Genomic DNA, 16,981 nt, shown 5'->3' with positions numbered 1-16,981 from the left:
GCCCTTTTTTTGCCAAGCACCTCTGCTTGATATCGGCCTAAATAAAGCTCACTCTGTATATTTGGAGTGCAGGGTTTTGGAAAGGGGGGGGCGTGGCTAATCCAACACCACAGTTTGTGGAAGTTCCGGAACAGCTCAAATCGCTTACAGCACCTTTAAGTTAAACGCAAGTCTGTCTTAATTTTAGATAGCGGTCATAGCTGGAGATTAAATATGATATTTAAGTGTCAGAATTGTACTACTACTAGTCATGTGACTATTGTAACAAGAATCATCTTTATTAATAAATGTTAACGAATAGCTGACTAATGTATTTGACATTTACGCCAATGCTATAAAGACTCTAGGATCACAAAAATGTGGCAGTATGTTGAAGAAATAAAGTAAGCATTTAACAAAAATACCTAAAAATGGTATATGGCTTTACTTTGCCCCTATAATACCACTGTATGTGGTACAATCTTGCAGGTAGGAGTATTTTATGGAATAAAAATCAAATAAAACACCCTTTACAGGTAGAATATGTAGAGAAATGAAAATACAAAATACAAAAGAATAAGGGTGATGGATTGGAACACACCCGGGCCGGCTCTTACCCGTCATACTGCTGTCTCGGCTCAGGCCGGAGTGGAGTTTACAGTGGACCAGCGCAGCATCAAATAGCCATTGGCCGAACAGATTGAGCACGCTGTTGACCTTTGGCCGTGTCGGGGCGGGAAGCGGTCGGGGCTCGGAGCTCGTCTGGTTTGGGCTGGAGAGAGGGGAGGTGGAGGATGGCTGGTGCGACACTTTGGTCTGACCGGTCTGAGGAGCGGAGAACAAAATGTTGGTAAAATGTTTCATTGCCATTTTGAAACCAAAAAAGAAAAACAAATGCCAACATGAAATGACCAACCCATTAAACTTCCGTTAGTCATCCAATTAAATTCCATATCCCGTAACTTGCTTAAATATTCACTAATGAAAAAAAAAAAAAAATGTAGAATGTGATTTGATAACATAAAAAAATACAATGGTTCAACAAATGCATTATAAATCAATTATATGCGATTATAACAACATGTATAAATAGGACAACTGTCATGCAATACATTCAAAATAGAATGCCATATTACCTGGTATGTTATAACTGCTTAATAACACTTACGCAACATTAGTAACATATGACCATTTACTTTAGCTGAAATCCACTTTGTTGAGTTCGTTTGCGTTGGAGTTCTGATGGTGTTTATTTTGTAATTAATGAATGCCTGACAGGTTATTTTGCATCTTATTACACGACAACTTGCCAAATAAATAAATGCACAGTTAAAATGACTTTATTAGCTTAATTGTAGAGATCGCTCAGCGATCTGAGTAGTAGTAAAGATGACTCGAGATGAGTGGTCCGATACGTGGAGGTGCGGTTGTTTACAGAGAAACAACCAAGATGGCGCCATTGACCAATTAGAATCAAGTATTCCGGAGAGCTGTGTAACTTAAAATGGTGTTTATGACGCAACACAACCAAAGTGAGATGCTCCAAAAGTGTGTCTGATGCACGTGTACATTGCGTCAGATTAAGTCCAAAGAAAAGTCCTTAAAATAAAACTATTGTCTAATCGAATAAATCGACAGATTGACGAATTCAATTGAAAATGGACTGTTGGCGAATGACAGGCTTATGTTAAATAATATGCAGTATTGACTTACAAAGCCACTTTTTATATTGTCTTATAAATGCTGTTTGCCATGGGGGGGTCTCAGGTGCATCCCATTTCTCTGGATCATCTTTGAGATGTTTCTACACTCTGATTGGAGTCCACCTGTATAGTCCGGCCTTACAGCTGTAAATGCATATCAGAGCAAAAACCAACCCATGAGGTCAAAGGAACTGCCTGCAGAGCTCAGAGACAGGATTGTGTCGAGGCACGGGTCTGGGAAAGGCTACAAAACATTTCGGTTCCACTGAAGGTCCCCAAGAGCACAGTGGCCTCCGTAAGTCATAAATGGAAGTTTGGAACAACCAGGACTCTTCCTAGAGCGAGCCGCCCGGCCAAACTGAGCAATCGGAGGAGAATGGCCTTGGTAAGAGAGGTGACCAAGAACCCGATGGTCACTCTGGTTGAACTCCAGAGATCATGTGTGGAGATGGGAGAAACTTGCAGAAGGACGACCATCACTGCAACACTCCACCGATTTGGGCTTTATGGCCGAGTGGCCAGACGGACGCCTCTCCTCAGTGCAAGACACATGAAAGCACCTACAGGACTCTCAGACTGTGAGAAACAAGATTCAATAGTCTGATGAAACACAGATTGAACTGTTTGTCCTCAGTTCCAAGCGTCATGTCTGGAGGAAACCATGCACCGCTCATCACCTGCACAATATCATCCCAACGGTGCAGCATGGTGGTGGTCGCATCATGCTGTGGGGGTGTTTTTCAGCAGGAGGGACTGGGGACTGGTCAGGGTTGAAGGAAAGCTGAACGCAGCAAAATATAGAGATATCCTTAATGAACACCTGGTCCAGAGCACTCATGACCTCAGACTGGGCCGCAGGTTCACCTTCCAACAGGACAACGACCCAAAGCACACAGCCAAGACAACACAAGTGTGGCTACGGGACAACTCTGTGAATGTCCTTGAGTGTCCCAGCCAGAGCCCGGACTTGAACCCAATCGAACATCTCTGGAGAGACCTGAAAATGGCTGTCTACCAACGGTCCCCATCCAACCTGACAGAGCTGGAGAGGATCTGCAGAGACGAATGGCAGAAAGTCTCCAAATCCAGATGTGCAAAGCTGGTTGCATCATACCCAAAAAGTCTCAAAGCTGTAATCGCTGTCAAAAGGTGCTTCAACTAAGTACTGAGTTAAGGGTGTGAATACTTATGTCAATGTGATATTCCTGTATGGTGTAATGTTCATCAGGCTTCATATATGCTGTGAATGAGCATTAAGACCTGAAGTGTTTCTGCAGAGGACTTTATGTCAATAGTAAGTTGGGACTCAACCATTCTTTTGTTGCATAAATGATGAATAAGGGCATTTCATGTTTATTACACATTTATAACACATAAGTTAAAAGATCACTGCACGAGTCGCCGTTTTATAACCGCATATAAATGCTTTATAATGCATTTGTAAATAGCTTATTACATATCAATGAACCCCTTTATAAACCCTTAATAAAGGGAACATCAATGTAAAGTGTTCTCTTATACATTTAATAAGCATGTTTTGATTTGAAAGAAAATAGGGTATTTAAGTTTTTATTTTTTTCTTGTTATGACCATACCGTTGAGGCTTTGCTGGTTGTCTTGGTAACAGCAGTGGGGCGATGTCTGCGGTTGTGAGGGGGTGTAGTGTTGGTTGTGGTTGGGGGCGGCGGCATACTGAGCCTATTAACAGGGGTGGGCGGAGCACTGTCCGAGCGGGGGCGGGATATACCTGTGAGACGGGTGACATGGGTAAAGAGAGGAAAGAAAACCAAAGAATTAAAACATAAGAGACGAGATTAAGCGACACATCAATCAAATCATTTCCTGTAGCTGCGTATCAGGACACATTCACTCGTACAACACCTTCATCACAAGACAATATCTCAGCATCCCCATTTTAACCCCAAAAAGACTTTTTCTGAACATAAAAGCAAACCTACATAAATGATCAAGTTGTAGAATAGACGTAGTTGTCATAAAACAAATATGTTCATCTTGCTTCATAGCGAGTACTGATTGGATGAGTAATGCACAATTCAGCGGATACAATAATTTTGATTTCAAATCACATGTCTCGCTCTCATTACAAGCCCGTGTTACACATTCGATTGCATGCAACATTGACCCTAAATTTGCATGCAACGCTCAAAACAAGTTCTCGAACATTTACAGTAAAATAAACAGGAATATGTCGTACCAACACAGTTTGCAAGCTAACTTCTTTGCATTTTATTGCCGTTTATAACCAGATTTAAATCTAACTGCATGCTAATAGCATTTTTGGAGGGGTAGATATTGACCTTCGTGAAGTTGGCACACCATATAATTAAATGATCACCAAAATTATTCCATTCGTTTGTGCTGATTTGTGCCGCAAAAATGAAAGTTTGTGCTGGTTTGGTGTTTGAGATGTTAAGCGTTCTTTTTTGGGCGGTGACGTCACTCTCCACCCCATCTCGCTCAAACCGATCAAAACCTGTGCTGGCCGTTTGTGCTATAGTTTTGTGAAACAGATACACTTGTTCATTTTAACGGCACAAATGAATGACAGCAGTTGAGCGATTTAGACCACATGGGGTGGAGAATGACGTCACCAGTCCCGAATTTTTTTTGTTGCTATATCTAAGGAAGGGAAATAGTTAACGTTTGATTTAACGGCACAAACGACCAGCACAGGTTTGGATCGGTTTGAGCGAGATGGGGTGGAGAGTGACGTCACACCGCCCCAAAAAGAACGCTCAACATCTCAAACACCAAACCAGCACAAACGTTCATTTTTGCGGCACAAATCAGCACCAAGGAATGGAATAGGTTTGGTGATTATTTAATTATATGGGGGTGCCAACTTCAAGGACGTTAGATATTGTTCTCATAGAAACAGTATGTCGACCAACCCTCATTCGGACACTTTGATACTCTTGGTAAGGTGTTTAACTCCTGTGCTTTCCATTAAAACACTTATCCTCCGTATACGATTAAGGGTGAGCATCCCGTGTGCCAAGCATTTCTGCATGTTGCCAATCTAGCAAACTAGTATTGAGTTATGGGGGACTTGTGTTATCAGAGCTCAGGGTTGTAAAGCGAGAGTAACCGGTTCACAAAGCGTTTCGAGTTTCCCGAGATGCAATGAAATGGCGCACATTTCACCAGAGATAACTGAAGACATCAGCAACCCCTGCATTCAAATTTCATTATTTGCCTAAAACCTTTGTGGCCATACTGATTGGTTCGTTTGGTCATTTTATCTCCTTTTCTCCCAATGTTGGAACGCCCAATTCCGACTACTTCATTAGATCCTCGTGGTGGCACGGTTACTCGCCTCAATCCGGGTGGCGGAGGACGAGTCTCCGTTGCGTCCACTTCTGAGACCGTCAATCTGCGCATCTTATCAGGTGACTCGTTGTGCATGATACCGCTGAGACTCACAGCATGTGGAGGCTCATGCTACTCTCCACGATCCACGCACAACTCACCACACGTCCCATTGAGAGCGAGAACCACTAATCATGACCACAAGGAGGTTACCCCATGTGACTCTACCCTCCCTAGCAACCGGGCCAATTTGGTTGCTAAGGAGACCCGGCTGGAGTCACTCACCACATGCCCCATTGAGAGAGAGAACCACTAATCACCACCACGAGGAGGTTACCCCATGTGACTCTACCCTCCCTAGCAACCGGCCAATTTGGTTGCTTAGGAGACCTGGCTGGAGTCACTCACCACATGCCCCATTGAGAGAGAGAACCACTAATCACCACCACAAGGAGGTCACCCCACGTGACTCTACACTCCCTAGCAACCGGCCAATTTGGTTGCTTAGGAGACCTGGCTGGAGTCACTCACCACATGCTCTATTGAGAGAGAGAACCACATTATAGCGACCACGAGGAGGTTACCCCATGTGACTCTACCCTCCCTAGCAACCGGCCCAATTTGGTTGCTAAGGAGACCCGGCTGGAGTCACTCAGCACATTCGAAACTCGTGACTCCAGGGGTGATAGTCAGTGTCAACAACCGCTGAGCTACCCAGACCCCCCCCCAATACTGATCCTTGACGCTATTCCTTTAACTATAAAAATCCATTATGAAAATACAAAATTACATGTTGAAACCGTTACCGTCTAAATAAATGCCTGTGTAATAATCTGGTCTGATTTTGATGCCAGCCATCATTGCATATTCCAACACAGCTGAAATCAAGGCAAACTGGATGCCAACCAATAAGCGTGCACACATTAATTCCCAACAAAGGATTTCATTTTGCAAGGGAACCAAAAGACGACGGATAATTAACTTGAATCCACAAACAAGGGTTTGACCAAAATTTGTTCCCGAAAAAAAAAAATAAACACCTCGCAACATCTACAATCCACACCAAACTCCCTCTTGATTGGTCACAGACGTGTTAACAAATACCATGAGATGCGAGGCGGTCTCGAAAATTGTTCCGAGATACAGCGACACCTGGGGGAAAAAAATGGGATCACACCTTAAACAAACACTCACGCACACACGTTCAATCACGCCATACATTATGAACATCAATTTATTTCTCAAGTGAGAGTTACGCCTTTTTAATTGCATCCAAACACCTCCATGGAGAAGAATTAGCCTATGGGATGGTTAGCCTCATGGTTAGTCTAACTGATTGGGTATGGACAGGTTTAGTATACCTATAGAGGGGAGTCTGTCTCGAATAATGCTCCTAGACACGGTGACTCCTAAAAAACATGAAACAACACCTCTGAAGAAAGTTTGGACATGTCAGGCCCAGTCAAGATGAACAATGATCATAATATGTTCAGAGTCAGAGCTTCTGATGTACCCCTAAACGTCTCCATAATGTGCTGCATTGTTTTGCCAGTGTGTAGTCTTACCGAGGAAGGCGTCCACGAGGCAGCTGACTCCTCTCATGGCTCTAAAGAAGATCTGGGGCAGTTGTTTGAGGCAGGGGTGCTGGATGACTTCATGAGGAACGCTGTTGCCCCCTAGTAACTGCTCCTGAAACTTTGGGGTGGAGCTCACTATGACCGGATTGCTCAGATCCACCGGGTTACTGAAGAGGAGAGGGTGAAAGACTCAGCCATTGTGAACAACAGAAGCTGTCAATCAAAGCATGATGTTCTGCAAAACTACTGAACGGAAAATTTAACGCGTGCGATTAAAATGGAATTGCTGTGAAATATGCTTCCACGCTTCACTCCGATGCAGACCTGAGCATGTGTAGAAAGCGATACCACGTCTGAGACACGCAGTCATTGTCCATCTCCGCTGGAATGAGGCTGGCGTCCTCCTCTGGCACTTTAAACGGAGGAAACGACGGGCCGTACATGAAGCGCAGCAGCCTGTGAGGAGAAGAGAGAAAAAAAAAAACGGCCTTTTATGTTTATTTGCACACTTTGTCATTTCAAATATGAAAGAATGGCTTTGCATTAATTGTATGAAATAAATGCATTTTATTTACAGGCTGTTGGATTTAAAGGGACAGTTCACCCAAAATGAAAACTGAAAAATAAGTCCATACAATGCAAGTGAATGGTGACCAGAACTTTGAAACTCCAAAAAGTAAATAAAGCCACCATAAATCTCCACCTTTGAAGAAAAAAAAGAAAAGAAAAAAAGAAGTGAAAGTGAAAGTGGAGATTTATAGCGGAGACTCACCCACACCTATCATATCACTTCTGAAGACATGGATTAAACCACTGGATTACTTTTATGCTGCCTTTATGTGCTTTTTGTAGCTTCAAAGTTCTGGTCACCATTCACTTGCATTGTATGGACCTACGGAGCTGAAATATTCTTCTAAAAATCTTCATTTGTGTTCTGTAGAATAAATAAAGTCACACACATCTGGGATGAGGCATGAGGGTGAATAAATGATGAGAGAATGTTCATTTTTGGGTGAACCGTCCCAATTGCAGGTTGTGTGTTGTTGGTTTCCACATGGTTTCTTTTTGCTTCTGCAGGACATCATGCGTCAGTACCTGGACGTCAGAGCCGCGATCACTTTACCCCACTGCTCCACCACCGGAGGGTGATGTCTCCAGTTGGCCAGCATCTCTCGGGCGGTCTTCCAGTAGGGCGGGGTGGGGAAACAGCGCGTGCAGGCCAGAAACCAAACCTCAAACAACACACTGATCAATTTCTCTGCCAGCTTCTCAGCTATGCCACCTACACAAGACAAAACAAATGGTAACTGCACACGCTGAATTTAGGAAAATGAAGGAAATACAGAAAAACAGAGCGTTATTTTTTGAATTTTTCAAATACAATCTGTAAATCAGCCACAATGCAGAACACACACACACACACACACACACACATATATATATATAAATGAAGGGGGAGACCATAATCCACCCACAATGCAGCATGCGCGCACACACACCCACAATGCAGCATGCACACACACACACACACAAATGCAGCATACACGCATGCGCACCCACACCCACAATGCAGCATGCACGCGCACACACACACACACACCAAACCATAACACACCCACAATGCAGCATGCACGCACACACACAAGACCATAACACACCCACAATGCAGCATGCGCACACACACACACACACACACACACACACACACACACACACACACACACACACACACACACACACACACACACACACACACAAAATAGCCTCCTCCCCGTCCCAGTGCAGTTTCCATTTCCGTCCCAGACAATTGAGCTAATTGTATAGGTACATTATAAATTTGGGCATCGTCGTAATTTTCAGAAACGTTGACGTTAATGGAACATGTAGCTAAAAATTTCCTTTTTTCTCTCCAGACAATTAACATTTTTACTCGGACAAATGAATAACCAATCTACACATGGCAATGCTTAATGACGAGCCCTGAGCAAGGTTTTTACTGTAGGGAAGTTACATAAATGAGGTCATTTGCATATGCAAATTGATGGTGAATTTCTTCCTGTTCAGAGTAGACGAGATAAACTGAATGTTTGATGCACTATGACGACATTTCCCTCCCCAGTACAAGTCAAGCTATAATTCCACAAAAACATACATCTTGCCACACAATTTGGGGTGGGCAATTACAGAAGTAAAATGGGTTGGGAACGCCGATTCATGAGGACCTTAAAACAAGAAACACGATTGCAGCACAGGAGGTTTATGGACATGTGACACACAACATGCAAAACATGCACCTTCACTCATTTGTTTGAGAGTCAGTGTAAAAGCCAGCTCTATTCTAGAGTGACAGCAACATCGTGTTTGCCTGTGGTCGTCATAGATACGCACCTCCCACAGTGGGAGGGGCCAGCAGCGTGTCATTGATGCGGAGCAGGAAGAGGAGCAGCACCTCCCACGTCTCTCTGGCCATACCGGACGAATCACGCGCCAGTTTCTGTACTGCAGACAACACCTGCTGACACAGCTTAAAGTGCATCAGACTGAAGTGCTCCGGCCTGGAGTTAAACAAATATCCACACATCATTTTCTCACTGAAGCTTACGGTGAACATAAACACATACAGGAAGCGTTACTCTTATTACAGGGAAAAACTTGCATGTCCACTGGGAGAAAATACAAAAATAATATTATTTCTGCTCAGACTCTTTTCCTTGAAAACAAATCAAATAAGCAACATGAGGGGAACGATAATCATTTCATGATAAAATACTAGACAGAGAGTTTGACAAATAGCTAGATGGATGAACAGACAGACAGACAGGTAGACAGACAGTAAAACAGACACACGTATGGACAGATGCATGGGATAAGAAAGGCAGTCAGACAGACAGATGCATGGACAGACAAACACATGGATGCATGGACGGACAGCTGCATGGACGGACAGACAGACGCATGGAGAGAAGGACAGACAGACACATGGCCAGTTGCATAGACAGGCTAACAGATAGACGGACGGACAGACCGATAGACAGACAGATAGACAGACGGATGGACAGACAGATAGATAGAAAGGCAGACAAGACAGTAGCATGGACAGAAGGACAGACAGACGGATGGACAGACAGACAGAAAAAAAAAACTGACAGATTGATAGACAGCCATATGGATGGACAGACAGACAGACAGAGAGAGCGAGAGAGAGACAGACGCATGGATAGGCAGACGCATATATGGACAGACAGACAAAACAGACAGATTGATGGACAGCCATATGGATGGACAGATGCATGGACAAACAGAGAGACAGACATATGGATGGACAGACAGATAGATAGAAAGGCAGACAAGACAGAAGCATGGACAGAAGGACAGACAGACGGATGGACAGACAGACAGAAAAAAAAAACTGACAGATTGATAGACAGCCATATGGATGGACAGACAGACACATGGACAGACAGACAGAGAGAGAGAGAGACAGACGCATGGACAGGCAGACGCATATATGGACAGCCATATGGATGGACAGATGCATGGACAAACAGAGAGACAGACATATGGATGGACAGACAGATGCATGGCTAGACAGATGGACAGACAGATGCATGGACGAACAGACGCATGGACAGCCAGACAGTCAGACAGATGGACAGACGCATATATGGACAAACAGACAAAACTGACAGATTGATAGACAGCCATTTGGATGGACAGACAGATGCATGGCTAGACAGACAGACAGATGCATAGATGGACAGACAGACAGACATACTATGAAAGTCTGATTTCTTTAGAACCACACTACTACGGACCAATAGGCATGATGGGTAGTTAAAACCTCAGGTCAAACTCACCTGGGCAGGAAAAGGTTGTGCAGGTGTTTGAGGATGGTCTGAATGTACAGGTTGGGCTCTTTGATGATTGGCTGAGGGATCGAGTCTTTGGGAGACACCAGGGCCATTATCCAATCAGTGTAGACATCCACACACAACTTAACCGTGTCTCCATCCAGCGGGAGTGTCAGTCCATAACACAACACCTCCATCGTCCACTTCACCTTCAGAGCACCATCACCGCATCAGACATACAAACAACACATCATAAACATTTCAGAGAGAAGAGACAGAAACTAAAACGGTCAAAAGAATAACAGTGGCGACCAGTTTTAAAAGTCTGATCATTGCCTTCAATGAGTGCATATTCAAAGTTAAAGTCTTTCTTGCTAATTGCATGGATTATATTTCAATCGTGTAACATTAACAGCACTTAATGTAACTTAACTCTGGTATTAATTTAATACATTTCATAAACACACGAAAATGAGCACTAAAAATACTCGTTCCTTTTAGACAGCAACTATGGAAGGTCATCAAAATAAACTTGTGTTGTTCTCCAATAAGTCATCTATAACAGGAATTGGTCTTGTGTTGATAGTAGCATTCAAAAGTGTGAAGTATCGTGAAACAATCCAAGAGAAACTGTCGCTATAGAGACGCCATTATCGGTTAGCCACCATAGCTTTTGCGATACTCTTTGAGGAATATTTCAGGATCTTCACATCATATTACGTTGAGTGTGGGCTTGTTTGATTCGGCATCATCCGCTCTATGTTGTGATATGTCACTTACTATATCAAGTTTATTTTTCATGAAGTAATAATCCAAAATGTGATGTCAAATCCGTTTATCCGTTTACTATACACATGGATTTCACACGCGAATACTCACTGTAGTTTGGTCTCCCAGTGAAACAAATTTGCTCGTTATATTCTACTAATCAAGACCTTTCCAAAGACATATCACACACCTATAGCACACACGCTAGGGCTGGGGCGGTATGGATTTTTTCTAACCGCGGTTGAAAAGCAAGATATTACCCCGGTATAGCGGTAAACCGCATTAAATACATTAGATTGGATCAGAAAAGTCCCCCCCCGACAGACTTTGGCGCACACATCAGAAGTCGCTTTTGATAGACAGACTTTAAATATTGTCACCTACATCCGAAGAAAAAAAAAACGAGCACAATTTTAAATAGTCAAATTTTCATCAAGCAGTAATTTGGCATGAACTAATCACTGTATAGATTTCCTTATTTAAGATTATTCTCAGATACATTCGCATTGAAGATGGGTCAGACATGATTTTGACCACTTTATTAAGTTTTGTTTTGTAGAAAGCCTTTCTTTAACTTAAAATTTCGTTTTGTATAAATTGTATCTTAATTTTAATCACTGTTTCATTAACTAATTGCCTGGAATTAATAAATAAGAAGCAAATATAGCAGACATATAATCAGCAGCAGGACGTGGAAGCGCCGATGCGATCTCTTCTGCGCGTGAGCTCTCTCATAAATGAACCGAAACTTCGGCGGCTAGGCCTACTGCCTCACAGACATGAGAAATAAATAGAAATCTTAAAATGCATTTTAAACAAAATTCAAAACAAAATGATAAAATTTTAGGCTACAGTAGCCTAGTAGTCAGGTTTGCCGATGTGCGTTACTATTTATTTATTTTTATCCCTGTGCGCCAATCGGAAACGGACTTCACTGCTGATATTCTGGGGATACAACATAGCCAATAGGCTATAGCCTACTAGGGACTTTAGCCTTTAAAATATCTTTGCTGCATTGGATCAGTCTCCTTTCTAGAACAGCCAAGAGCTTTCTAGCCTCGCGGCAGCAGCGCCTTGCATCGCTCAGACCTTAAAACAGTCAGCGCCGCGGATGCGGTTTTGAAAATTATCAAAAAACGTTGGTGCGGACAGATGAGTTTTGTGATGCGGTTGCGGATTAAATAATAATAGCCCATCCGCGCATCTCTAATACAAATGGAATGTTATTATGTGTCATGGAACATTGCGCTCCCCAACTCGCGAAAGGTCGGATTTGCTCCATATTTTGATAAGTTTTGTTTTAGAAAACCTTGAATCCATGTAGGCTAATATCATTAGACACAACGTGCACACATGTGCAGGCCAATGTTTTTTTTGTTTTTGTTTTTTTGCGGTGACGACGGTGACAAGCTCAGACCCGCGGTTGGAGTCACGTGACCGCGGTATTGCGGTAATGCGGTAACCGTCCCAGCCCTAACACACGCATGACATTTTTGATATTTTTCTGGTTCCAAGTATGATTGTTGCGATTGCACGTTTGCAAATAATGAAAATGGAACAGCTCCAATTTGTTAGCACATTAGAACAGGTCACTATCAGCCGGTATTGAGTTGGATCAGAGACAGAGAGAGGTCAGGAGAAAAATCACAGGCCGAGAGGGAATTGACAGGATTTCCTTCAGCTCTTATCACAGTACACAGAAGCACAATGGAATTAGGGGGAAGCCAGCAACACACACAACGAAGAGAAGGTTTTAACTTGCAACGAAACCCACCCAGATACACAAAAAACAAGACAAAAAGGCAGAACGAAATAAGGGCTTGAAACGAACTAGACCTTTACACATAACAGAATCCGAACGAGAAAACTGAAAATGTTTAACGAAGAACTAAAATATGATAAAAATCAAGTTTAAAAATAATTCTAAAAAAAGTTTAAAAAAAATATACTGTGTATACAGAGATTACACACACATGCAGACACATGCAGACGCACACACACACGCGGACACACGCAGACACGCACACACGCATGCACACACACATGCAGACACGCATGCACACACACACACGCAGACATGCACACACGCAGACACACGCAGACACACGCGCGCAGACACACACGCGCGCAGACACACACGCGCGCAGACACGCGCGCAGACACGCACGCACACGCAGACACACACACACACTATTCTGTAGTGCTGCCAAAACAGCGCCAACCCACATCTCAGAACATGATATTCTTCTCAGCACAATTGTACAGAGCGGTTAACTGAGCTACGGTACACTTTGTCTGACCATTCTCTGTTGACCTCTCTCATCAACAAGACGTTTCCATGCTGTTCTGAGATGCGGGTTGGCGCTGTTTTGGCGGCACAAGAGGGACCTACAGAATATTAGGCAGGTGGCTGAGCGAGATGAGATATGGATGGACAGATAGATAGACAGAGAGAGAGATTATCCTGAAAGAAAACTTGCTTCCTTTTGCTCCGACAATGTTCCCAACTCTAATCATTTTTTCGGATTGTTTATACTGCTGGCAGCACACGCACTCCTCTCACCTCCTTGTCAGTCTTGAGGAGGCACTCAGACGGCCCGCCTACGAGGCTGTTCCCCAGGGGGCGCACCACCGCGTTAGCCACATCACGACCCACGCCTGCGGGGTAACTGTGCAGCACGCTCAAGTGACCCTGATCGTTCTGGACCACCAGGTGTAAAGACCGCCACTCAGAGTACATGACCGAGACTTCTACTGAATCCCACTGCAGCCTGTGGAGAGATGCAAATGAGAAATGCATTGAGATGCTTAGAGGAAGTTCACTTAAAAATGTTTAATTCTCTCATATACTCGTTTCCTGTGCAGAACACAAGCAAAGATTTTTAGAAGAGTATTTCAGCGACGTAGGTCCATACAATGAAAGTGAATGGTGACCAATAATTTGAAGCTCCAAAGAGCACATAAAGGCAACATATGACTCCAGTGATTTAATCCATGTCTTCTGAAGTGACTCCATGTCTTTGTTTGTGTTCTGCATGAGAAAGTCATTCACATATGGGATGGTGTGACTTCTGCGTCAATCACCTGACCAGTAAGCTGACATGAGGAACTGTGAGACGTAGCGCATGGAGGCTTCACGCTATTCTCCGCGGCATCCACGCACCCCACCGAGAGCGAACCACGTTATAGCGACCACGAGGAGGTTACCCCATGTGGCGCTACCCTCCCTAGCAACCGGGCCAATTTGGTTGCTAAGGAGACCTGGCTGGAGTCACTCAGCACGCCCTGGATTCGAACTCTAGGGGTGATGGTCAGCGTCAATACTCGCGGAAATACCCAGAACCCCTACTAATGACTCACTTTGAATTACGATGCATAAATACACATTGGGTACTTTTTAGGGTAGAGTAAAAAAAACTATAGTGGCATGAACATAGTAAAATTATGGTATTTTGATATAAGCCTACCACGGAAAATTGTAGACCGATACCCACATGGTATCTCTACAATGACTCGAAAAATACTAAAGTTTAAATACATTAATAATCAAATTACATTTCAAAGATAAAAAGAAAGGAATTACACTTAATTTTTCAGCAATTTAATTACAGCTACATCTGATGTAATCATGTTAAATACTTTATAGAACAATTCTATAATATAATATAATCATGTTTTCTAATTTAACGCCGCCCCTTTAAATTCTTTGTCCAGCTTATGAATAATTTATTTGAAAGAATTAAAAGAACAGTTTCATGTCTATCCTTGTATTTTTCATCTGGTCAAGGTTCAGCAGGGTTTTAGAAAGTAATTAGTAATTCAATTACTTTTCAGACAGAGTAATTAGTATAGTAATGTAATTACACTATTGAAGATGTAATTAGTAGTTAGTAATTCATTATTATAATTTTTTTTTACAGTAACTTACCCAACACTGTATACAAGTAACCTCTTGCTTTTTAAATGAAAGCCAAACGAGAGAATTAAATCATCAATACAACTCGGAGGGTGTAAAAACGTCATAAAATTAAAGTTCAGTCCATTTCTGGTGTTGTTTTCGTTCCACTTCCGTAGCCGCTGTTTGTGTTAGCATCGTGCATTAAAACCTACTTCAGTCTTCCACACTCGTATTTACACACACACTTCTGTTTTTGTCATCTCAAACATTTACATGCACACACAAAAAACTAAGTTTTGTCCATTACAAGAGCGACTTATAACAGCAGTCTGCAGTAAAAGCAGCTCGTGAGCTAAAGATAACACGTGATTAAACTACACTAAAATAACTAGCGCTTTAAAACAACCAGATAACAGCTGTCAATCAAATGTCACTCCTCGTGACCACTTCTTTAAAGAAATAACCCTGTAAATATAAGACAACGAGCAATAACAACAATGCACATTAGGATTTGGTTTGTAAACACAGGAGTAGGCCGCAATGCGGAATTGTGGATGCGTCTCAAAAACTACAAAGCTCCCTAACTAGTCAGCTCATTTGGTTTAAAGTCTCGCTTGGTTTTAAAGCACAGTCTGCACTATATTTTCGCTTTCCTAAAAGTCGAATATTGGGTATATTTAAAATGTAGTCATTTGTTAAAAATGTGCAGATTGGGAGAATTCGAAGTGCTCACTATGTAGGTAGCATACTTGGTTTTTAAGACGCAGTCTACGTGACGGTAGCGGACTCACATCAACAGCACAGACTAATAAACGTATAGCGTTACCTGGTTCAGTTCACACAGCAATCAGTCTGTCTTTCTGGAAGTTTCTAAGAAACCACGAGTGTGATGGAGCAGCATGTTTTTCGGTAGATCAGATCATATCCGCTCCTCCATCGACTGCACAGGCGGCGGGGGTTTGGCTGACTGCAGGTGTTGTGTTATGGAGCTATACATGTGCCACAATTCTGTGTCACGTCAAAAAACATTTTTTTGCATGTGCAAGATTATATTTTGAGTGCAAAAAAATAAATAAAAAAAATCTGCGCTCGCGAGATTATATTGAGAGCACAAAAAAATATTTTGCATGTGCACTCGCGAGATGATATTTGTAATGCAATTTTTTTTTTCTGTACGCGCAAGATAAAATTGAGCGCACAAAAAGTTATTTTGCACACGCAAGATGATATTTTGAGCGCACAAAAAAAAATTCTTGCACATGCAAGATGAAATTGACTGCACAAAAAGTAATTTTGCATGCACAAGATTATATTTTGAGCACACAAACATTTTTTGCACACGCAAGATGATATTTTGTGTGCAAAAAATTTTCGTGCACATGCAAGAGGAAATTAAGTGCACAAAAAGTTATTTTGCACACACGAGATGATATTTTGAGTTAAAAACATTTTCTGCACACGCAAGATGAAATTAAGCGCACAAAACGTTATTTTGCATGCACAAGATTATATTTTGAGCACACAAACAATTTTTTGCACACAAAAAAAAAATTCTGCACATGCAAGATAAAATTGAGCACACAAAAAGTGAATTTGCACTCGCGAGATGATATTTTTAATGCAAGTATTTTTTCTGCACGTGCAAGACGATATGTGCGCACAAAACATTTTCTGTACGCGCAAAATAAAATTAAGTGCACAAAAAATTATTTTGCACACGCAAGATGATATTTTGAGCGCACAAATTTTTTTTTGTGCACATGCAAGATGAAATTAAGTGCACAAAAAATTATTTTGCACACACAAGATGATATTTTGAGCTCGCAAAAAAAAACATTCTTGCACATGCAACAAAAATATTTTGCCAGATGTAAC

At 42.3% G+C, this 16,981-nt stretch overlaps 1 protein-coding gene across 4 annotated transcripts in view; it reads right to left on the bottom strand.

Moving 5' to 3' along the window:
- Window positions 1-16,080, bottom strand: part of LOC127653909 (ral GTPase-activating protein subunit beta-like) — a 46,453-nt gene extending 30,373 nt beyond the window's left edge. For all 4 annotated transcript variants that reach the window (XM_052140756.1, XM_052140757.1, XM_052140758.1 and 1 more), the window contains exons 1-9: window positions 15,933-16,080; window positions 13,772-13,979; window positions 10,447-10,649; window positions 8,978-9,144; window positions 7,685-7,871; window positions 6,914-7,045; window positions 6,578-6,756; window positions 3,278-3,429; window positions 597-804 (exon numbers count right to left, since the gene is read on the bottom strand). In XM_052140756.1, the coding sequence (XP_051996716.1) occupies window positions 597-804; window positions 3,278-3,429; window positions 6,578-6,756; window positions 6,914-7,045; window positions 7,685-7,871; window positions 8,978-9,144; window positions 10,447-10,649; window positions 13,772-13,948 (1,405 nt within the window). In that variant the 5' untranslated portion in view covers window positions 13,949-13,979; window positions 15,933-16,080. The remainder of the gene's footprint in view (window positions 1-596; window positions 805-3,277; window positions 3,430-6,577; window positions 6,757-6,913; window positions 7,046-7,684; window positions 7,872-8,977; window positions 9,145-10,446; window positions 10,650-13,771; window positions 13,980-15,932) is intronic.
- Between the last annotated feature and the right edge of the window lie 901 nt (window positions 16,081-16,981).

Source organism: Xyrauchen texanus, chromosome 13 (genome assembly GCF_025860055.1).
Source record: "Xyrauchen texanus isolate HMW12.3.18 chromosome 13, RBS_HiC_50CHRs, whole genome shotgun sequence".
Classification (NCBI taxonomy): Eukaryota; Metazoa; Chordata; class Actinopteri; order Cypriniformes; family Catostomidae; genus Xyrauchen; species Xyrauchen texanus.
The sequence above is the reverse complement of the archived record's forward strand: the minus strand, read 5'-3'. Positions and strand labels throughout refer to the sequence as shown.